The sequence below is a fragment of the Crocuta crocuta genome, unplaced genomic scaffold (genome assembly GCF_008692635.1).
Source record: "Crocuta crocuta isolate KB4526 unplaced genomic scaffold, BGI_CrCroc_1.0 scaffold130, whole genome shotgun sequence".
In the NCBI taxonomy this organism is placed as follows: Eukaryota; Metazoa; Chordata; class Mammalia; order Carnivora; family Hyaenidae; genus Crocuta; species Crocuta crocuta.
Genome location: NW_027527920.1, coordinates 10,167,597 through 10,191,956, shown reverse-complemented (window position 1 = coordinate 10,191,956; position 24,360 = coordinate 10,167,597). Strand labels below are relative to the sequence as shown.

The window sequence follows — 24,360 nt, the reverse complement described above, 5'->3', positions numbered from 1 at the left end:
AGTCGGTTAAGCATCCGACTTTGGCTCAGGTCATGATCTCACAGTTCGTGCGTTCAAGCCCCGCGTCGGGCTCTGTGCTGACAGCTAGCTTATTGCCTGGGGCCTGCTTCGGATTCTGTGACTCCCTCTCTCTCTGACCCTCCCCTGCTCATACTATATCTCTCTCTCTCTCAAAAATAAATAAAACATTAAAAAAATAAAAAAAATCCTTTAGAACTCAGTTATCTACAGGAATTTCAGCCAATTGTGCAGAGTTTAAATAATAACATTAAGAAAACAGTTTGAAAGCAGAAAGAGTGATGGGGAAATATTAAAGACTGGCCAGAGATCATCAAGAAGCAGAAACTTGAGAGGATACACACAAGAAAGAGTTGTGCCTCCTGGGACTCACTAAGGTAGAGAAGAATGAAAGACAGAGCAGTGGCTTGAAAAAGGGTTTGGGAATATAGTACCATGATAATTAGAAGAGGAGAGGGCTGTTAATGAAATCTAGATAAAGATCCCTGTAAATTAATGGCCCCCAAACAGAATCAATAATTAGGAGTATGTTAACTTCTCTAAATATGTACCAGGCAGGCCTAATGCTGATGCACTTGAAAGCAAGAAAAATTTAGAAAATTAACAAAAAAGACTGATAAAAACCCTAGAAAGCTTTTATTTGGAAGCTATACATCATGACTTTGTTTAGTTATTCCTCGCAACAAATTACACAATGCATAAGTGTTATCTGACAGCAAGGGAATCAGAATTGTTAGTTTCTAAGTTTCTTCTCCTTTTCTCTGCCCTGTAGTTACCTGTTGGGCCTGTGAGAATGAGGGAGCTGCTGCAGGCACCATTACATTTCTTCCAGCTTCTGCAAGCTGTCCATGCCTGCCAGCACCCCACAGGTAGACATCACATTTCCCTCCCAGGTGCCAGTCCTGGAAAACCACAATCATCTCAAAATTAGACTCACCCATTCATTCACAGACATATGTTGCCAGCCTCTAAGAGAGACATCAGGTCACCAACAAACACATTTAGAATCAGAAGATTTACTGAGAACCACCATATAGTTATTTTTACTGACCTCAGGTCTGGAAGTTGCCCAAGACATAATTTGTTCATCCATGCCATTAATCCATTTACTGTTATCCTGTAAGACACAGCAAACATCAGGATGAATCTTGCTTAATCAAGATGTATCTTTCCTTAACTAAGTCTTCTTTCTATAAAAGAACTTAGCAATACTATAAGAAATCAAGAGCAGTTTTATAATCACACCAAATTTGACTATGCATGTTAGTATTTTCCTTTAACATAAACAATTTTACTATCGACTATCACTAACACACTGATGATTCAAAGTTAACCATTTATGTTTTCTGAGCACAAATAGATATAAGGTTATGTGCAAGAGTCACCACCCCCACAAACTAGCTGTCCAGCAGCAGGCAGGTCACTTCATCTTTCCAGGCTTCAATTTCCTCATCTACAAAATGACAAATTTGGGGCAAATGGGCTTAGAAGGACACTTCTTAAATTGAAACGATATTTGATATCTATAAATAATCTATACTTTGATAATTTCCCTCAATTCATATTGCTGTTTTATACTGTATCTATATTTATGTATTCAAATGTTTGTATATATAAATCTTAACTAAGTAAATAGGTTATTAGATCAAGCCCTGGCCTGCACTATCTACACAGGCATTTTATCTACATCACAGTTTCTATCTATATCTAGACACTCTCAGAATAAGAAACGACAACTGGAATGCTCTTCTATGTTCTTACTTTATGGAGATTAAAAAATGATTAAAGTGTCAAATAATTCAGTCTTTATGTGGAATACATCTCACAAGATAGTCCAGGAAAAGATGCTAAGATATATATAAATGAGGTACTAAAAGTGGCACCTATGGACAAAAAGTGAGAAAATATGGGTCTATGTTGTTGAAAGCCAACAAGTTTACAGGAACTTCACAGTTCTCTTATAAACAATCTTTTTCACCACAGAGGGCTGCCACAAGTCTACGAATGACTATGTGAAAGCAAAACATTTTAAGTTTATCTAAGGGCATTCTTCTAGCTATCCAAGCTAGGAAATACTTATTAAAGGTCTGTTACTTGCTACATACCCATGATACAATCTCAGCTGCATATTACAGCAGCTAATATTATGCTTACCATTAAGAATATAAGTTCATCCTCTGGAACAGGCTCTAAATCAGGAACAGTAAAAGATTCTGGAAACTGTGCTCCATTGGTCAGGGCTTCAGCAGCTTTTATGGTGGTTGAGAAACATTCTAACCAGGCCCACTCATTTGGACTCCAAGATGCTGGGTCAGGGAGGCAGTTCTGGTGGTGTGGTGGCACTGGAGGGTTACATAACAGCTGATCCAGATGCAGTCCCACAGCAAGGGAAGCCAGACATTGCATGTAGGGGCTATGAACAAGCTGATCGCCACAAACCACATGAGGCTAAGAGGAAATATGAGAATGTTAAGTTGAAGAGTCCATACCAAATATTATAAATTAACCTATTAACTGAGCACCTGGATGGTTCAGTCCATTAAGTAAGTGTCTGACTCTTGATTTTGGCTCAGGTCACAATCTCATGGACGTGAGATCAAGCCCTGCACTGGGCTCCACACTGGGTGGGGAGCCTGCTTAAGATTTCTCTCTCTCCCTCTGCCCCTCCCCGGCTCACGCAGGCTCTCTTTCAAAAAACTAACCTACTGTATTCTAAAAACCTGTAACTGTATTTTTTAACTTTACTAATCTTTTACCTAAAACTAATACTAACCCATATGCCAACTAGAATTAAAGTAAAACTTAAAAAAAAGAACAAAAAGTTAACTGTTTTTTAAGATTTTTACTTTTAAATAATTTTAGATATACAGAGAGTTACAAGAGATAGTACAAGAATTCCTGTAAATTCTTCACTTAACTTCCTCTAATGTTAACATCTTATATAAGCATGGTGCATTTATCAAAACTAAGAAATTAATACTGGTTACAATATTAACTAAACCACAGAACTTTATTTGGTTTTCCCACTAACACCCTTTTCTGCTTCAGGATCCAATCCAGTACATCTCACTGCATTTAGTACTATATTTTCACTATATAGTTTTTCGTAAAGTATAATAATAACAATAATGATAATAATAATGGTAAAGAAGCAAGTAACTAAACCATGGTGACCTGCTCCCTTTTCACGTTTCCTCCTTTACAAGAGAATCCTGGTAGCCATCAAAGGAGATCTCACTTCTGTGGCTTTCCCTAACCGTGGCAGAGCAATTCTGTGAGACACTGAGTAATTCAGAAAAGAAAACCTGGGCAAATGCATCAGTGAAGTTAATAGGGTACAGTAACAGTTGACTGTATTAATGTTGCTTGGCAAAAAAAGAAGGAAAAAATTCCAAAGAGCTCTGCCTCAGGGCAGCACACAGTGACTACTGAGGGCTGGAAGACAGACTACACAGGATCACAGCCTAGGTTACAGGTCCAAATTCCTGTAGGACCCTACTCCCTTCAGCCTTAGTTCTTCTACTTAACGTTCTACATGGATTCAGCTGATAAACAGAACGGTCACTCCAACATCCATATCCACCCCACCTCCCAACTTCAGGATGGCAAAACCACACAAAAATAGATTTATGGGTCAGAAAAGATGATACTCTGAGGCACAGGTATTTTAAAAGTTTTGGAGTGAATAAGTAATCTGAAAAGAAATTATACCAACACTATACAAATTTGAGGGTTATTTAAAAATTTTTCTCCCACTAAAATAAAGTAAAAGCAGGCTGAGGATTACTTAACAACTGTTTTAGGCATGACTTAACTTTATTTGATTCTACCAAACAGCCTCACTTATTTTCCTCAGACCTTATGCTCTTAAGGAATAAATATAAAGCTGTAATTCAAATGCCAGAGCAGCAGTCATCTATAGATCTGCAGCAGTGAATGTAATCAGTTACCTTTTCATAGGCATACTGCTCCTGAAGCATCATGGGTAGCCGCTCCAGAAATGCTCTCATGCAGGGAGCCATGTTTAATCCCAGAACACCCTGCTGTTTCAGTGCTGTCCGACAGGTTGCTAAAACATGATTGGCGGCAGCCCATTCTGCTGTACAATTCACGACCAAAACATCCTGTTGGAAAACAAATATCATGCCACATGATATATCTGTTTAAGATCATTTTATTACCATGCATATCTGAAATCCCTCCAGTTATTCCACTAAACATGTTTTCTCTTTGGACATTTTATGCTCTACCTTTAACACCTATCAATTTCAAAACATCCTAAATTTTGTCTAAGTAAAATAAGTGAATAAGAACCATAAAATTTGTGAGCTACCCTGGCTTTGCTGATTCTCTGTAAAGAGACAACATTAATTCTTTGCTATTTCATAGGACTTATAGGACAAGGTATCCGGTATACTTCCAAAGTCTGACATGACCACAGGGGTACCAGAGGAAAGACTACTGTCTGCTGAGGGACACATCTACAGGACAGGAAGCTCTGCTCTAAATGTGGCTCTATGATTTAACTACACAGGCCACTACTGCCTTGGCTCTGATTCTATATTTTACTATTCATACAGGTTTAGAGCTCAATTTTAATATCTTTTAACTACATAAAATAGAAACCAAAGCAGCTCATTGGCTCTATTCATTAAGGGTATGAAGAGTAAGACTGCAAGACATAATGTCATATCTGACTTACTTCACAGCATGGGGCTAGTATGTATATATGTATATGTACTATATACATATACACATATGCAATATGTATTTTTAACTAGAATATTAAATTTGAAAGCCAAGATACATTTTGTATACTTGAGTTAAATGTCTTTGGGGTGGTCCTGTGGTCCTTCTTTTTAAAGAAAACTCTTTTGAGCCAATTTAGTGTTATCTCAAAAAGTCATGGCAGAAGTCAGAGTGGCTAAAATGAGCAAATCAGAGAACTCTAGATGCTGGCGAGGATGTAGAGAAACAGGAACCCTCCTACACTGTTGGTNAAAAAAAAAAGGCATGGCAGAAAGTAAAAATCCACTTTATAACTTCCAGTGGAAATTAAGTCATTTGATAATTAAGCATTTTAGCCAAAATCTAGGGTATAGTAGGAAGAGTACTAGATTATAAATCAGGAGGCCTGGGTTCTAGTTTCCTTCTTTCACAAAACAGTTACAATATCTTAGGCAAGAAACAATCCTTCTGGATAGGAGTTTTCTCCTCTGTAAGATAGGCTGCTTAGTCTATGATTTCTAAGGTACCTTATAGACTTAGCCCCTATGATTTTGTAGAATTTTAAAAGTACCTTTGATCTATTTGAACAAGCAGCTACCCCGACATCTGGAATCCATACTGTGGTCTGAATAGCTCCAGAGCCTATTACAACAGTTTGCAAGACAGAGCCATCCTAAAATGAAAGTAGTTATATCAATACACATGACTTAACCTGAGTCATTATTTACATTTTAAATTTATACTTCACATTCACAAAAACGTTTTAGAAAAAAATCTATATACTCCAGCAAAATTTAGCAACATCTAATTATATAGCTACTATCCAGTTTTCTGGGGCCTTTTCTAGATGACTTTAAAAATATATCAATGAGAAAAATTAAAGAGCAGAGAATTCTGAAAAGGAGTTTCTTCAGTACCCCAAGTATTAGAACACAAAATATTCCTAGGGTTGGTTGGGTTAATTTTTACCATATATAAAGTTAACATATAAATATTTCATAAGATAAAAATAACATCTATACTCTTACCCTTAAAGACCAAATGTTCATGAGCCCACCTAGTCCACCAGACACAAGGGCCAACCCATCAGAACTAAAGGCAACAGTCCGGACAGGGGTGATGTGTCCCCGCAGCTGATAAACACACTTGGCTCCGGCTGATTTCCTATATCCATCCTGCAATTAATTTTTATTTTTAGCATATATCAAAATTAAAACAAATTTGTAGATTCAAGATTGATAATTCATTCCTGGAAATTTTACATTTCAGTTTAAAACTGGGGAAGAGGGAAGGACAGCTCTCTGTGAGGTTCAGCTTGAAAAAATAATAAAATAACACGGTTTCTCTGAAGCTGAGTTCATATTTTTTGACATACTTCTAAGTGAATTTCCTTTTCTTCAAACCAGCACAAATTACATTTCTAAGTTCCAATTATCCCTTAGATACAGAAAAATCCTAACTTCTGCTTTTTAACAAGTGTTTTAACTTTTTTTAAAAAAAATTTTTTTAATGGGTTTTTTTTTTTTTTTATTTCTAGGAGAGAGAGAGACAGCGTGAGCAGGGGAGGGTCAGAGAGAGAGGGAGTCACAGACTGAAACAGGCTCCAGGCTCTGAGCTGGCAGTCAGCACAGAGCCCGACGCGGGGCTCGAACCCATGAACCGCGAGATCATGACCTAAACGAAAGTCGGATGCTCAACCGACTAAGCCACCCAGGCGGCCCACAAGTGTTTCAACTTTTAAATTTAGCTTTATGTAATTTTCATTTTTAGCTCCTAAAATTCATGAATTGCACATGTTGGCTCTATATAAACAAGTTCTTTTTGTTGGCCAATGGTTCTGTTAAATGGTGTCTAATTTCATGTTTGCCTTGCATGTTTTAAGTTTTTTAAGTTTATTTATTTATTTGGTGAGCGAGAGAGAGAGAGAGGTGGAAGGGCAGAGAAAGAGGATATGAGTCAGGCTCTGTACTGTCAGCACGGAGCCCGATGCAGGGCTTGAACCCACAAACAGTGAAATTATCATCTGAGCTGAAATCAAGAGTCAGATGCTTAACTGACTGAGCCACACAGGTGCCCCTGCCTTGCATGTTTTAGAAGTGAAACAGGTAAGGCCTGTCCAAAGGGCTACTCTCTAGTATAAACAGAAAATCAGATTTATCTTTAGAACTCCCACTTTCACTTCATTTTTATTAAAAAATTTTGTTTAAATGTTTATTATTTATTTTTGAGAGAGACAGAGAGAGAGAGAGAGAGAGAGACAGTAAAAGCAGGGGAGGGGCAGAGAGGGAGACATNAAAATTTTGTTTAAATGTTTATTATTTATTTTTGAGAGAGAGAGAGAGAGAGAGAGAGAGAGAGTAAAAGCAGGGGAGGGGCAGAGAGGGAGACACAGAATGAAGCAGGCTCCAGGCTCTGAACTGTCAGCACAGAGCCAGATGCAGGGCTTGAACTTACCAACTACAAGATCATGACCTGAGCCGAAGTCATACGCTTAACTGACTGAGCCACCCAGGCGCCCCTCCCACTTCGACTTCTAAGATATTTTCCTCCCATTAATGAACTATTTACCTCTCCCACTTCACCCCTTTCTCCCTTTCCTTAAGTTCCCTCTTTCTTCTAATTATAACAGAGTATATTACCAGATGTACTTATTTATCCAGATAGGACATAAGGCATATTTCTTCCAGGGATATTTGTATCATGAGCAAAAGAGAGAACAATGGAAGGTGCAAACCGTTAGCTCAGGGATGCCCTATGACCAGCCACCAAGTGTTTTAAAGAATTTTAAGTCAGGTGCCAGTGTTTAATATTGGGAGATTTTACTTCAAATACTGGGTTTTGGGCTTTTATCAGGAAAAAGAGAGATATTCTGGTAACAACAGTCTCATTTCTGGACAGTAGATATCAGCTCTCTGGCCGCTGTGTCCTTTACAGGAAGCATGTGTGTTTCTAGGTTTTTTGTTTTTACCCTCTCCACACCAACTCCCAGCTTTGCGAGTTTATGCTGCTTGTTTAGATGGCCCTATAAGCATCTATCTGAATTTGTAAAGTTTTTAAAAAATCATTTTTTAATGTTTACTTTTGGGAGACAGAGATAGAGAATGTGAGCAAGGGAGGGGCAGAAAGAAATGAAGAGAGAGAATCCCAAGGAGACTTCGTGCTGTGCTGACAGAGTCCAGCGCAGGGCTTGAACTCACAAACCGAAATCATGACCTCAGCCAAAATCAAGACTCGGATGCTTAACTGACTGAGCCACCTAGGCACTCCCTGTAACCTCCTTTTAAGTTAAAGGAATTATTCTTCTTAGGTGGAATTTTGGTATGAGTAGGAGATACTTTAGACAGGGATGCTCCTGTGGTGTTCCTATTTCACGCTACCAAAGACTAAGACTTCTCTATCTCTAGTACCAAATGTATCCATTTGCTATAATGATCACCACTCAATATGAATATCTTGCTTTAACAAGCAATCACACTGTCCTGACTTATAAAAAATAAGGCCAATTCAGAAAACACAAGTATGACAATTATTCATGTTTCCCTAATGGATCTTGTTCTTTAAGATACTGAGTAGTGAGTATCTCAGTAATCAAAGGAGGATTACTTCGATAACACATACTATCTTTGGTTTCAGATAAGGTCTTCAAAAGCACCAGAACATTTACCTGGCAATTTGACTCCTGGTCCCACCATCCTTCTGAACTAGTCGCACTGGTCTGTGTGGTATCTTGTGGAATACGCCAAACACATACTAAGCCACTCTGACAGCCACTTAAAAATTAATCACATAAAACCAAAACATTTGAATATGCAGAAGTAAATATATTTTCAAACAGCAATCAATTAAAGACCTGATAAAACTGCTACAATTTTATTTTTATAATTACTTAAAAAAAATTTTTTTTAATGTTTTATTTATTTCTAGGAGAGAGAGAGAGAGAGAGACAGCGTGAGCGGGGGAGGGTCAGAGAGAGAGGGAGTCACAGACTCTGAAACAGGCTCCAGGCTCTGAGCTGGCAGTCAGCACAGAGCCCAACGCGGGGCTCGAACCCACGAACCACAAGATCATGACCTAAGCGAAAGTCGGATGCTTAACCAAGCCACCCAGGTGCCCCAATTTTTATAATTATTTTTAACAGGTATATGCTATAAACTTTTACAAGAATTACAAGTAGAATCAATATTCTAGCAACATCACACCCAGATAAGGAGACTGCATTCCAAGTTCCACATTTTTCCTTATTTCTCTAAGGTAATCTTATGAGATTATACATTATAAGAATAGTAACAGGCAATAAACTGTTTAAGACCATTGAAAGGCCATATTTACCGCAAGTAACAGTCCATAAGAATATACCACAAGAGATACACACACACACACACACACACACACACACACAAATTTGTTACATACGTAGCCATCAGTAAATGCAATTTGGATCCTTTTCCTGGGAGGCTGCACCAAGCGATGCCATTGACAATAGATGGATGGCAGAGTGAATGCAGACAGCGCCAGCATCCTGAAATAGGCCCCCAGAGTTTCACATTTTCTTCTTTGGCACATGTCATAAGAATATGACCTGTTGGGTCCCACTTCATACTAACAAGAGTATCCTTAAAATGACAGGGAGAGAAAAAAATTATAGTAAGCTTCCTTCATAGATATTTAAACTCAGTAATTTATTACCTATACTTCCATTACTCAATTATTTTGAAGTCAACATTTTATGCAAATAAGATACTGTTATATCATTCCCAACCAGTAGACCAACATCCTATAACATAATCTCTATTATATTCACTTGCTGCAGTCAAAGCTCACTAAATGGTAGTTTAATGAATTCTGAAATTCTGACTCAGAAGGAATATTTATTTTTCATTAGCATTTTAAAAAATCATTTTTGACTTGCAATCATTAGAATATGAAAAAGAAACTTAAAAAAAAGCATCTTTCATACCAAAATAGCAAACATTTTGAGAATCTAAGACATACTGAGTGTTTATATGGTTGTCATCATTGTGTTCTTCAGACATTTTTATATTTTTATCCTTCTTCATACTTCCCAACTCCTGGCTTCATGCACTTATGTTACTTGCCTACATGGCCCTGTAACCATAAGAACTAGCAACCTCTTTTTAAGGTAAAGGAATCATTCTTCACAGATGGAAACTCTAGCATTTGACAGGGGGTGTTCCAAGGATGCTCCTATTTCACTGTTTTGGTTTTACTTCTTTCTTGGCTTGATAGCTTTCTTACAGAGACTTTTCCATGTATATACATGGTCCAAAGACTTTGTGTAACAACAGAATATTAAATCATGAGTGAATGATGTTAAAAAAGTAGTTAGAAAGTTAGAAAACTAGTATCAAGCAATACTATAGTAAAAAAAAAAAAAAAGAAAAAGAAAAAAGTAACCATCTGGGAAAGATGTTTTACCTTATGTGCATCAATTAGAACAATGCCTCCTTTCTCAAGTGGTTCCTTTGTTCCCAGTAACAATTTTCCATCAAAATACCCTACTGCAAATGGTCTGTCTTCACTGAACCAGGCAATGCAAGTTACAGACACTAACATGATAAAAGTAAAAAAAAAAAGTTTTAAATATAAGAGACTCATCTTTCATTGTCTAACTTAAAAGACAGATTTTTGCAACTAACATATGCTACCACAACCACTCCAAGTAAATTTCCAAACATCTCTTTGATGCATTTATTAGATAAAAGATAGGCCGAGAGCAGGGATTCTGTGTAACTTTAAAAGTATTATTTATAAGTGATGAGGACTACCTCATTTTTAACCTTTCACTCTTTTCAGGTGATTACTGAAAAGTTAAATTCCCTGGCTGATTCTAAGTCAATGTACCAGGTTCCTTACTTGTAGAACAGAATCTACCAGGAAACTGAGAAATGAAATAACCCATCATAGAAAGAAAATTATCTGTCCCTTCTTTTGCTTGTTTAATATTCCCTACTCAGTGTGTTTCCGTATTTTACCAAACATGTTCTAACAACCTATAGTCATATTTGCTTCTTTATGTACACATAACCCTGGAAAAGTACAAGAGAAGTAAGAAATAGTATTTATCTGTGGGAGTAGAATGGGGACATGGGAACTGAGTGGATGGGAAAAAGACTTTTCACTGCCTTTTTTTTTTTCTTAGTTTATTGTCAAGTTGGTTTCCATATAACACCCAGTGCTCATCCCAACATGTGCCCTCCTCCATACCATCACCTCCCTCTCCCTCCCCCCACCCCCATCAGCCCTCAGTTTGTTCTCAGCATTCAAAAGTCTCTCATGGTTTGCCTCCCTCCCTCTCCCCAACTATTTCTCCCCTTCTTCTCCCCTACAGTCCTCCGTTAAGTTCCTCCTATACATGCAAACAAATGGTATTTGTCCTTCTCTGCCTGACTTATTTCACTCAGCATAACACCCTCAAGTTCCATCCATGTTGCTACACATGGCCAGATTTCATTCTTTCTCATTGCCATGTAGTATTCCATTGTATAGATAAACCACATCTTCTTGATCCATTCGTCCATTGATGGACACTTAGGCTCTTTCCATGTTTTGACTGCCTATCTTTTTAAACTTTAAAAATTCTGAAACCCATGAAGGTGTTACGTATTAAAAACAAAAAACCCCAAATTAAAAAAAACACTTGTTCTATTCTGCTAACAGAGTGCCATGTAAGCTGGGAACTGTGATCTGTGAAATACTCCACTCCCCAAAACAACTAACAAAACCAGATAGTAAGATGTCTATGCATCCAAAGGAAACACAGTGAGAAAATAAATGAAAAGAGATGTTCTACTAACTCCTGTCATACCAGGAAATTCCCTCCTCCTCCTCCTCCCATTTCCTCAATTTCACTGGTTAACAATTTCATCTCTAACCAATGATTATAATTTTTTTCTCTTGGACATTCCTAACTTTCAAGGGAGACTGGCAGTCCCACTTGTTTCAGACACTTACACAAAGGATGAGTGACTAATATAGTACTATTAGATCTCATTTTTGCAGAGATGTGTGGTAGGTGTTGGGAGAGAAATATTTTTCAACACAGTAACTAACTAAAATGAAATACCAACTGGACAATTTAAAAAACAAAGTCAAAAGTATACTAACTCTGCATTTTTAAAAGTAAGTGCCAAAAAACTAAGTTTTTTGATTGGGGGGAATGAATACTTTCTTTTTTTTTTTTTTTTTCCTGTAAGATTAAAATACTTTTAAATAAAGCAAATTTTTTTTTAATAGTTTATTGTCAAATTAGTTTCCCCAATGTTCATAGCAGCACTCTCCACAATAGCTAAAACATGGAAAGAGCCTAAGTGTCCATCAACAGATGAATGAATGAATACTTTCTTAATGAGATTCAAGTCTAGTCATTTACCATCCTTTCGATAGCAATGCTCCAATTCTCGACGGTGCATGGTGGATACATCAACAACTTCTATCAGTCCTAGAGAGCCATCCATCCGTCCCACCAACAATAATTCTGGAGACTCTCCTGACCAGGCTGTAGCTGGACCCTCCTCCGGCCAAGCCAGGGCAGATACCCAATGAGGCTGAATATCTACTAATCCTTTTCCTCCTAAAGAGAGAGAAAATGTTAACTACTTAATTTTTAAAAATAACAAGACAAAAATAGATATTACTTCATTATAATATTCACTCAAGGCAGTCCTCAATTTCATAATAGCCTACTCATGAATATAATTATAAGGCAGGGTCCTTCACTGATACACTACATATGATTATCAAATTAATAGGCTTATCTACAACTATGAATGGAACAAAAATGACAGCTTTATTTATTTTAAAGTTTATTTATTTCTGAGAGAGAGAATTGTGACAGAGTGTGAGTAGAGGAGGGGCAGAGAAAGAGGGAGACACAGAATCCAAAGCAGGCTCCAGACTCTGAGCTATCAGCACAGAGCCCAATATGGGGCTCAAACACACGAACCACGGACCTGGGCTAAAGTTGGGACTCTTAACTAAGCCACCTAGATGCCCCCAAATGATAGCTTTATTAAAGATGGAGTAAAGGAGGGGCACCTAGGTGGCTCAATTAGTTGAGCATAGGACTTTGGCTCAGGTCATGATCTCATGTTTCATCAGGCTTGCTGTTGTCATTGCAGAGCCCGTTTGCGATCCTGTTCCTCTCCCTTGCTCAGGTCTCTCTTAAAATACAAACTTAAAAAAAAAAAAAAGGAGGAAAGGAAAATATTCAGCGTAGAAATGTCAAACACTTAAGTCCTTTTCCTAATAATTACTGAAATCAAATTAACGTAAGAAACTTCCCTAGAGTTAAGGCTAGCTTTTCCTTCAAATATGTGAAACAGAACAACCTTTCTTCAAACATGGAAAAATAAACAAAATTATGGATAAGCCTAAGATTACAATAATAATTTTTACTTTCCAGAGACATATGAAAAATTGACAAGAGTTTGTACCTGTGAATTGGACAAGATTAACAGAAATATTTCAAGGATTCAAAAGAATGCATCACTGAAAATTCATAGCTCAAATCCTATTCTGAACACTTATGGTAGTATGTGAAAAGAATTTTTAGTTTACAACTACCAGGTTAGTCAAAACTCCTAGAAAGAAAAGTCAGAAAATGAGCACTTCCTCTTTAATTTAAACTATAATATGCACACATTTACACAGCTGATGAACGGACTGTGAGTTTCAAGGTGAAAGGAAGACACTGTTTGGACTCAGAAAGCTAAGAAAAAGGCTTTAGAAAGTACATTCAGTAATTTGCTAGTATTGGCATGACTCTTACCATTAACTTGCCAAATATTCACCATCTTTTCCAAGGCCCCCGCTAGATATTTGCCACTGATACTCCAGGAAACAGGTGAGAAACTTGGATCACTGGGTGACCCCAGGCTTTCCTCAGCATCTCCTTCTCTAAAATATAAAAGACACATATGGAATTCTAATCCTCATCATCCAAAAATATATAAAACTCCAAATCTTAAAATAAAGACTTCATATGGACTAGAGTAAATAATACAGATTCTTCATTTCAAAAGCTTAGCTAGAAGTATCTGACATCACATATTTCCTAGTGTTTGTCATGGCGTGAAAAATGTAGAATTATAGAAGAGTGATGCTTAGATTACCCAATTACTATAGTAATTTGTTAACAAAGACATTCTGATTCTGTATGGGTTGTACACCTGGTTATTATTCAGAGCAGTGATTCTTGTTTGTCTAATCTCTAGGGAAGCTCTCAGAAAAGAAATACCTATGCTAGCTATAAAACTATAAAGGCTATTACATTCTGCTACAGAAGAAATATCACTAATTCCTAAATAATCCTTAAAGAATAATGGAATATTAGCCCATTTTTTATAGAATTTAACATTTATAATGCTAGTATAGTAGGCCTTGATTTAATTCTGACTAAGTCAAGATACTGATTGTTAAAATTTTTATTTTCTTAATAACTATCCCAGAAATTTAAAAACACACACTGGAGATATAGTAAGACTATTCTTAAAAAAACCTGTAGGGGGCCTGGGTGGCTCAGTTGGTTGAGCATCAGACTCTGGATTTCAGCTCAGGTCATGATCCCATGGTGTGGGACTGAACCCCGCATTGGGTTCTGTGCTAATGTGGAGCCTGCTTAAGATCTTCTCTCTCAGGCACCTGGGGGGCTCAGTTGGTTAAGGGTCTGACTCTTGATTTCAGCTCAGGTCATGATCTCACAGCTCACAGGATCAAGCCCCATGCCCCATGCTGGGATCTGTACTGACAGCTCAAAGCCTGCTTGGGATTCTCTTTTTTTCCCTCACTCTCTCCCCTCCCCTGCTTTCAAAATAAATAAACTTAATCTGGGCACCTGGGTGGCCCAGTCGGTTGAGTATCTAACTTTGGCTCAGATCATGATCTCCTCATTTGTGGGTTCAAGGCCCACATCGGGCTCTGTGTTGACACCTCAGAGCTTGGAGCCTGCTTCAGATTCTGTGTCTCCCTCTCTCTCTCTCTGCCCCTCCCCTGGCTTGGTCTCTGTCTCCCTCTCTTTCCCAAAAATAAATAAACATTTAAAAAATTTAAAAAAAAAAAAAAAAAGATTCTTTCTCTCCCTCTGCCCCCTCCCTGGTTCTTGCTCTCTCTCTCTCTCTAAAAAATAAAATAATTAAAATTAAGAAAAAAAATTGTAAAAACTTTTAATAACAATGTTAACACAACCAAGATGAAGCATGTTTAGGATTCTCTTATTTTAAATGCTGCACATGAGAACTGATGTTAGCACTCACAATCTGTTGAACACACAGGTTTGTTGCAGTGAATACTGCTTCTTAGTAACATTCCATACCCGGATGGTACCATCATTGCCACTTGTAGCCAAAAGTCCTTTTTTATTACACCAAACACAAGTCATCACCTAGAAAAGTTGAAAAGTCCAACAATTTTTCATTAAGTTTTTAATTTTAATTCTAGCATAGTTAACATACCATGTTATATTAATTTCAGGTGCACAATATAGTGATTCAACAATTCTATACATTACTCAGTGCTCATCATGATTAATGTACTCTTAATTCCCTTCACCTATTTCACTCATACTCCCACCCACCTCCCTTCTGGTAACCTTCTGTTCTCTCTAGAGTTAAGAGTCTATTTTTGGCTTGTCTCTTTTTTATTCCTTTATTCATTTGACTTGTTTCTTAAAATTCCACATATAAGTGCAATCATGGTATTTATCTTTCTCTAATTTATTTCACTTGGCATTATATTCTCTAGCTCCAGCCATTTTGTTGCAAATGACATGACTTCATTCTGACAAAGTCCAACAATTTTGAACAAGTTTTGATTCAAATGATTCTGCCAGTCTATATCTATCAAATTAAAAAATAATCTACCAGGAAATTGTAAAAGAAAAATATTCATGTTATAACGTAACATACATGGTCTCACTCTTTCCTAATTGGCTGGTAAACATACATCTATTTGTATGGCTTTAAAGTACTAGGCCCAAACTCATTTGAGTTATTAGAGACCTGTTAGAATCTTTACTAAACATGTTTATTGAATTCAGTAAAGCAGAAGTATTTCAACATATTTTCTACAAAATAAACAACATAGACTAAGAAGTGACTTTTAAATTGGTAATAATAGAAGTCAGTCTTCATTTCCTAAACTGCCCCTGTCAATGCTCAGGAGTCTTTAAGTTAGATTAACATAGTGAGGACAATTTCTTTTCCTCTTGCATATATAAGCCCTCATCTTTTGAGAGGTAATTCTTTGGTTTTCTTCTCATCCCCTTATTTGATTTTTCTATCTGTACACCATTATGTCAACTCAACATACAGAGAAAGAAAAGCTGGTAACTAGTAGACAAATACTGGCAATTGTGTATGTGTGCATGATGCAGAGAGAGACAGAGGCACTAAGATCTAAACTTTGAGCTCTTGGAATAGGGCAGAAACTATTTTATCTTACATGAGGTGATTAGCACACTTAGGGCTCAAAATACATACTCTGTTTTGATGAGCCTCCAACTTGATAAAGGAGCATTTCCTGAGATCTCCTCCCATATCAGCAAGTGTTTGGGGAGTAGTTTGGTTGTCGCGGTCATGTGCAGCAAGAGTGCGCACAAGCTGTTGAGCAGCCCATTGCCTATGCTGTGAGGACAGCCTGGAGGAGAGGCAGCAGGCTGCCAGGGCATTAGCCAGCTCCAGAGGGCCTACAGCAGAAGGATCATAGGAAGGATGGGCATACAATTGGGCAGTTAAACCTGCTTAAACAAAACAATGAAATGATGCCCAGTTAAGAGCTGATGGTGGTAAACAAAAAAAAAGGGTTAACCCATATCTTTTAAGAATTAGCACTTTTGCAAATAATCGTTTCACTATGATAGGCATACAAGGTATAAATCATCAGTAGTCATCAATTATCTCATATCACATTCTCTATCTGATTCATTGCAAATCTGATTCATTGCAAATATACATTTATATACATCAATAGTCTTTGCTCTAAGTATACACAGACTGAGAATGCATCAGAAATAACTTGATAGCCAGAGCAGAGGCAGCATGCCCTAAAGAGAAAGAGTTTGGCTTTTGCTGCTCAAAAGTCATCTTAACAGCCAGTCAAGGGGCTGGGCTGATAGATCCAAAAGCCCATCTATCTTGGCCAAATGGTCCTGATGAAGAGAAGAGTAAACAACAGTGATTAAGGAGTCCCTTCAAACTGTTATCATCTTATGACAAAAAAAAAAAAAAAAACACTAGTTTTACGTAAGTTCTATTAAGCATACCCAACCAAATTATTATCTATTGTGATTCAAACCATAATCTAATAGAATAATCAAACCAAGATTAATTTGGTACATTTTCTAGTATCTATTTCCATGCACAATGAAAAAGGATCCAGGTCCTTTTCTTATGATCTGAACTTAAGAAATATACATGATGCTATGTTATTTATCACTTACAACAACTCTAAAACATGTTTTAAAAAGCACGTATCAAATTGATTATAAGCCTGTATATTTAAAATGGTAAATGGTATGAAACTTACCTTTCTTTTCAACTTCAGACTTATCATAGTTAGGTCTTAGTTTGGCTCCCTTATCTGCTAGTAATGCTACAAGGGCCTGAGTTACAACAAAGTTTGGGGAGGTTACAAGCTTATTCTCTTCAGCAATTCCTCGGAGAAAGCTGGGTAGAAACTTTCGCTGAATTGGATCATCGACTGTGGTTAGATTTACACCTGTTGCAGCAGAAATCAAGTTCTGAAGAGGCAATTGGAACAAACAGGTTTAATCTTTACATATAATTGTGGAACAAAAAGATTTCACCACAAAAGGCTTTTTAAGAATTGGTCAGAAATAAACAACACAACCAGAAAATCACTGAAAACTAGCTTACCTGTGTACACAACTGCACCAGGAGTTTGGCAGCACTAGGAGTGTTTGATGCCAGACATCCCACTGCTGTACTCAGATAGGCCAGGCAAGAGATGGGCTTACTGGCCTTGCTGTGCCCACCTCGTGCGCGTTCCGAGGTGCTTGACATGGCAGAAGGGCTGGTGGAGAGGCCAGCTCTCCCTGCTGCAGCCAGGCACATTAATCGAACCAGTGTTCGGATATCTGTAAGCCCCAGAGATTCAAGGCCAGCAGCCAGGCTACAGCTGGACCCACTGCCAAGAAAGAAAAACACTTCAGATGGATAAAGAAAACAGATTTCTGAAGGGACCATCTGGAGCCCCACCTATCATCTAAAGTACCAATAACTAAAAGTCAAGCTGCAATATCACTAGTCATATGTATCCTAAGACAAGTCAAAAAATACTAAGCTGGAAATTCTTAAAATTTTAGCATTTTATTTTAATTTAATAAACTGGAAGTATAACTGAATTACTAAAGTATAATACGCAAGAAAGTTCACAAATTTTGAGTTTTCACAAATAGGGCAATTCCACGTAATCATTTCCTGGATTAAGAAAAAGAACATAACCAACACCTCAGACCCCTGTTTGGGTTCTTCTCACTCACTAGGCCCTCAAAAGTAACTAATACCACTGGCTTTTTAAGTCATACATCACTGTTGCCTGTTTTGAACTTTATATAAATCAAATAAAGTCTGTAATCTTTTACATCTAGCTTCTTCTGTTCTAAGACTCATCCATGTTGTTGTATTATAGCAGTGGATACTCATTTTCATTAAGATACTAATAAAATTTACCATAATTCACTTCTCCATACAGGTGATAATGAGGTGGTTTGCCAGCATGGGGCTATTATAAATAGCAGGGCCATGAAGTTCTTGCTTATGTCTTTGGGGGCACATACAGAAGCATTTCTTGAATATACACCCAGAAGTAGCTTTCTAGGTCACAGAGTATGTTAATATTCACCTTTGGTTGGTAATACTGAACAGTTTTTCAAAGCAGCTGTACCAATTCACTTCCTTACTGGCAGTGTGTGAGAGTCCTAGGTGTTCCACATCCTCCTGCTCACAGTTTCCCCCCAGTCTTTTCGATTTTAGCCATTCTAATAGGTGTGTATTTATATCTCACTGGATTTCTATTTTCATTTCTCTGAAGACTAATAAGGTTGAACACCTCATTTTCCATGTTCACTGGCCACTTGGAGATCCTCTTGTATTGTTTTGCATTTTGCCCATTTTCCTATGGGTTGTCTCTTTTTCTCACGGATTTATATGGATTCTTTACATATTCTGTTGGTTATATGCATTGTTCATATAAGTGGCTTGTTTTGTTTTTGCTTTCTGACTTTTTACTTTCTGACTTAGAGTTCTTTTTTAATGTGGTTCAATTTCTCAATCTTTTTCTTGATGATGAAATACTTTTTGTGGCTCACTTAAGAAACCTTTGCCTATCCCAAGTCCGAGAATAAATTCTTCCTACCTTACAGAAATTACTGATTTATCTTTCACATTTAGATCTAAGAGCCATTTGGAAATATTTGTCTTATAGCATGAGGCTGGGGTTAGTGAAACAGCCCAGGTTATTGAAAAGACATGCTTTCCTCACTGTTCTGCAGTATAAACACTATCATAAATCAAACCATAAATCAAATGTTTATCTGTATGCGTGGGTCAGTTTCTAAACTCTGTTCTTGTCCACTATCCAATATCAGGGTCTCATCTATTTTTGAATTTTTATCTCAGGGTCCTTCTGTCTTCACGGATTTACTTTTATATACTTCTGCTTAACCATTTCTTAAATGGATGTCTTTTAGGTATTCTTGGCTCTCTTCCTTTTTTGATATTACATTCCACAGTATGAACATGGCAGGAGTCTCCATGATGGAATCTACAGGTTCAAACAGCTACACAACTGGGTGAATTTTGAAGAAAATTCATTCAACCTTTCAATTTTATCCTGCATCATATGTATTGAAAGTTTTAGTTTCTCGTTTCAGATAATAAAAGTAAAAATGTGTGCACTTTACTCAGCTACTGTAATAGTGTTATTTTCTATCTAAAGAGAGCTAAGTATTTACTGGCTGTATTTCATTTGACAGTAGATACTCAAGGCTCTAAAAATTCTATCTCACCCTCCCAAACAATACTAGACTCGTGTCTAATATATACCAGGAACTAACTTAGCATCACCTGACACAAGGTAAGTCTTACCTGACTGAGAGAAGAGACAGAGCTCTCATTACCATGGTTCTTGCCAGAAGAACCTGAGCAGCAGCAGTTACTCTCCTTAAAGCTACCACCCGGTCGTGAGGGTTTGCTAAGGCAGCAGCCTGCTCACCGAGAGTTATTCTTCCAGAGGAACTCTTTTCTACAGAGCCATGGCAACCTGAAAAACATATCCAGAGCACTGAAAAATGTTCCCATTCTATGTTCTGAGGTGCAAGGGGACACAGCAACCTGATGTGTTTTGTTTATTTGGACTTTGTTACACAGAAAATTCCTTGGGAGAAAGGGATAGTTCTAAGGCAATAATCTATTATATATGTTTCTTAAACTTTTTTGGTTTTATTTATTTTGCTCATGTATCATTTCTACTGATATTAATGGATATAGGAAAGATATAGTTTTTAAAATATACTTTAAGTACACAGACAGGGCTGAGTCACCAATACTAATTCTTTACTTTGTATTCCCAATAGCAAAGTTACCCATACCCTTTCAGCCAAATAAAAAAAAGACTACAAAATTGTTTTTAGTCAGTTCCAGGATTCCCCTATTTAAAAAAAAATCCTACTCATATTTTATAAATTTTCTTTTTATCACCTCAGAATTTCATAAAAACAAAAAATGAAAAATATTACAGTTCAAACAATTGGCCAAAGATACTTGATGGGGTAGAACAATGTATTATTATTTATCTAATCTAAGAAACAAATTAATACTCTATAAAATCAATACGAATTAGCATTTCAGTTTACCTATTTGCATCAGAGTCTCTTCCATACTGTTGGTAGCTGTTACCATTGCTACCGATGCTCCCAAGGGATCACTGTCAGGGAACTGAACTGGTTCTGGCACAATGCGTCGGTCGTTTAACCCAAGTGGCCCAGCAAGTAATTCAAATTCTTCTTCACCTGTTAGCTTTTCATCTTCATCAACATCTAACATGTCCCAGTCTTCTGGAATTTAAATATATAAATGTATGGTAGGTGAATATAAACATGACCTTACGTCTGCTGGCAACAGTTACTGTGAGAGATGTCTAAAATGCAGATGGACTGAAAGCCCAATGCCCACAAAACGAACTATGGCACCATCTCCCGGTGACCCAACAAACTGCATTCCTAGGCATAGTGAGAGTCTAAGGAAAAGGGAGTCTGAGTAGTCAAACCCACTAAAAGGAACAGCAAATGTTACAGTTGGTAATGAAGGTTTCAACTAATAAAAGCTATTGTTACGGAGCCAACAAAGAATTCTTAATCCTATCCATAATCATTAGAGAATCAGTTATTTGAAGCAAATGAATGCTCCAGATAAATTCACGCTGTCATCGGTTTGTTACTTTTTACTTTCCTCAATTAGGATGGAAATTCAAAATGTACTCCATACTTTCCCTACTTTGAAAAAAATAAATGCCATGCGGAAATTAACATTCTGTGGTAAAGCTAATATTTCAACCCAGGTCCTTTCCCTTTGATTTTTAAAACTAGGGCTATTGCTTTCAAACTACCTTGAGCTTTTTAGAGAAAGTTTTAAGTTAACATGTACTTAAATACCAACACATACACATAAAAGTAAACTTTAGTAACAGATGTTAAGCAGAAGGTATATATAAACATACATATAAAATAAAGAAGCTCTCAAAACAACTACCTTCATATACACTGTCCTGCTTGCCAATTAGATCTGGAGCTTGTCCCTTGTACCTGCACCAAACATGAAGAACATCGTATTTTTACAAAAAACAGTTAGTATCCCAAAATGCAAATTAAGTTATTAGAACATTTTTAAAGGTCATTAATAAAGCAACACAAAATAAAGTATTTCATGTTATGGGCTAAGAAAAACTACCTCATGTAGGTACACACATGCTTACAAAATCAATGACCATTTTACCAAATTACTGGGGAGACTTCTGGTTCACCTACAACTCTAGTCCAGACCAACTTAAAGATTTTAATAGTTGGCAATAAAGGCAAAAACCCTACTCACTACAGATTGTTATTCAAGGATATAAAGAAGTAATATTTTCACAGAAGCTCATTTAATCTAAGTATATTTTTTATCACAAAAAGATCTTCTAATATTAAGATGTCAAACAAAACAGGGTGAAAAACACAATGAAAAAAACTGACCATAAGCCTCTTAAAGGTTAAGGCAAGGGTCCTGCCTTAGAACCAGCCAACGAGTTGAAGGTTAATATAGTCAAACTCCAGTGAAAAACCTGCTGCCATGCCACTGTTCCTGGACTACAGGCTCCCAGCTCTGGCAAAACATGACTTCCTCAACCTCCTTGACCCTCTCTGTCCCCAATTCAGCAATCAGGACTTAGGGAAAGGTTAGTGTAACTCGTTACATTAAAAAAAGCATTAACTCTCAGGTCTTGATGAGAGATACTTTATACACTTCATTCAGAGGGTTTGGATAGCTACACAATTTCAAGGTACCTTTCAGAACTTGTTGTTTTGGATTTGGTCTTCAAGGCTAAGTACTTTTCCCTGCAGCTACCGCAGAGCAGGTAGTATGGATTTCCACTCCCGCATTCACCACCAAACCAGCCATCCACATAGGAGCCGTTGCTGCGATAGCCCTGGCGATTTGCACTGCGCCCGCAGCCTGGATGATTTCTTTTCATGTGCTGGTTGAAGCTGACGACACTGCACTCGCACAGTTCACACACCACCACTTCTTCCCTGTCTTCAGACTCACAAACATGCTGCACAAAATTTCATATCAAATCATTAGTCAATTTAACATTAAATTAAGAAGAGGTAAACAGATATTTATATGTTAAATTAATAACTCCATTGACACATGTTGGAACATTTGCAGATGTTCATTAATATTACATAACAAATTTTGTTCAAATCAGAATTTAGATCACATGACCTGAAGGTGTTCTTTGCTCTTTCTCAATCTAAAAAGTTATAATAAAAATAACTCACTATCCTACTGAGAAGAGTTAATAAAAATGACAATTAGCACTATCTCAAATGACTTTTTAAAAATCCCTCTAATAAAACTATTTTTCATTTGCTCCTGACAGGCACATCTATTATCTGAATTTCTAAGAAGTCATTAAGATTCATTTGTCTTATTAACTTAATATAGTAGATGATGTTTTCTGTAGGATTCAGACCTGTGAAGTTTTCACGCTCCCCGCTATAAAAGCATAATGCTAAACAATGAAAACATACAAACCCGACATGTACCCTGCCCCTGGATGGAGACAGTTACAAGACCTAGGTGGCACTGGTTCTTAGAATGAGGCACTACAGTGATTAAATGGAACCTATGAAGGAGAAGAGCATGCATTCAGATAGCAAGGTACGCACAGCAGCCATGTCATATACCCCAGCAGAGCTGACTAGGGGCTGATGCCAGTTTTGTAATCTATGTTTGACACAACAAATATTAACACAATATGGCTCTATTCATCTAGTCGAGGGAAAGAAGCAATAAAATCACACAGAGAAAGCAAGAGAGACTTTTTCTTATTAGTTTGCAGGTATCCAAGTAACCTTAAGCATTAGAGCCCCAAACTTTAGGAAGAAACCTAAGACTTTTCAGAGTGTTAGGCAACTCTAGGCAAGGCTGTTATTAGTAAGCTGTATGAACAGGAGGGCAGGAAAATAAGTCAGAGCAGCCCCCGCTGCAATCACACACACCCAGGTAGGCCAATCCAGTACCTCTGGGATCCACATTCCCAGAATATCATTGTCACTGGTCAGGTCTTGTCCAAACATAGCTTCCATTGCTTCATCATCAAGATCAATTTCCAATTCCTCATCTAAATTAAAGTCATACAACGCCCCTGGGTCTTGCTGCAAAGATATTCCTTCTCTCCGACTTTGATTCCTGTGGGCCTGCACAGAGCGGTATAACCCCGCTCAGAACAAAACAAAAAAGGCATTTTATTTGCATGTATAAAGTAATTCTGAATATTTCGCCAGTTCTTAACTGCCTGGATTCCAGACCATAAACATAAAATTTTACCTATCACATGTGTTTCTTCTACAAACTGGGGTAATAGCACTCATACTTCACAGGGCTGTTATTATGTTTAAATAAGATAATCCATGTAAAATACTTCATAATGTAATATAGAAAAACACTCAATAAATGTGAGCTGTTATTATTCTTTTAGGGTTATTTAAAGAATCAGTCATTATATGTTAAGTACACATCCTATATTTTCTAGTTCAGTCTCAACTTCTATTACTGTAAATTATTTAAAAAATTATTTGCTTTAATAGTTCAAATATCAAATGCTATTTTGACAAATCACACATCCTAGTTTTTAGCTTAGAAAATATGTTCCCTATAAATTACACTTCACATGTTAATCCTGGAAGCATTTATTAATGTAACAATGAAATTTACTTTTGCTTATCTAGGGCCCTACCTAGTAGTTTTGTCCTGAGGTCCAAAGAGTACATCAGAAAATCCAGTGCCTATTTTAGCACAATGGTCTTTAGCTCCT

At 37.1% G+C, this 24,360-nt stretch overlaps 1 protein-coding gene across 7 annotated transcripts in view; it reads right to left on the bottom strand.

The window, feature by feature from the left end:
- The window catches only part of HERC1 (HECT and RLD domain containing E3 ubiquitin protein ligase family member 1), a 145,317-nt gene that overhangs the window by 21,918 nt on the left and 99,039 nt on the right, over positions 1-24,360 (bottom strand). For 5 of the 7 annotated variants that reach the window (XM_077747491.1, XM_077747526.1, XM_077747500.1 and 2 more), the window contains 20 exons: positions 23,546-23,766; positions 22,325-22,593; positions 21,531-21,583; positions 20,636-20,836; positions 19,869-20,043; positions 17,637-17,907; positions 17,287-17,500; positions 16,242-16,498; positions 15,018-15,145; positions 13,535-13,662; positions 12,137-12,337; positions 10,183-10,313; positions 9,160-9,359; positions 8,411-8,516; positions 5,775-5,921; positions 5,318-5,419; positions 3,969-4,142; positions 2,173-2,466; positions 1,070-1,135; positions 795-920 (listed from right to left, as the gene is read on the bottom strand). In XM_077747491.1, the coding sequence (XP_077603617.1) occupies positions 795-920; positions 1,070-1,135; positions 2,173-2,466; positions 3,969-4,142; positions 5,318-5,419; positions 5,775-5,921; positions 8,411-8,516; positions 9,160-9,359; positions 10,183-10,313; positions 12,137-12,337; positions 13,535-13,662; positions 15,018-15,145; positions 16,242-16,498; positions 17,287-17,500; positions 17,637-17,907; positions 19,869-20,043; positions 20,636-20,836; positions 21,531-21,583; positions 22,325-22,593; positions 23,546-23,766 (3,464 nt within the window). The remainder of the gene's footprint in view (positions 1-794; positions 921-1,069; positions 1,136-2,172; positions 2,467-3,968; positions 4,143-5,317; positions 5,420-5,774; positions 5,922-8,410; positions 8,517-9,159; positions 9,360-10,182; positions 10,314-12,136; positions 12,338-13,534; positions 13,663-15,017; positions 15,146-16,241; positions 16,499-17,286; positions 17,501-17,636; positions 17,908-19,868; positions 20,044-20,635; positions 20,837-21,530; positions 21,584-22,324; positions 22,594-23,545; positions 23,767-24,360) is intronic. The other 2 variants (XM_077747535.1, XM_077747517.1) reach the window with 2 other exon arrangements.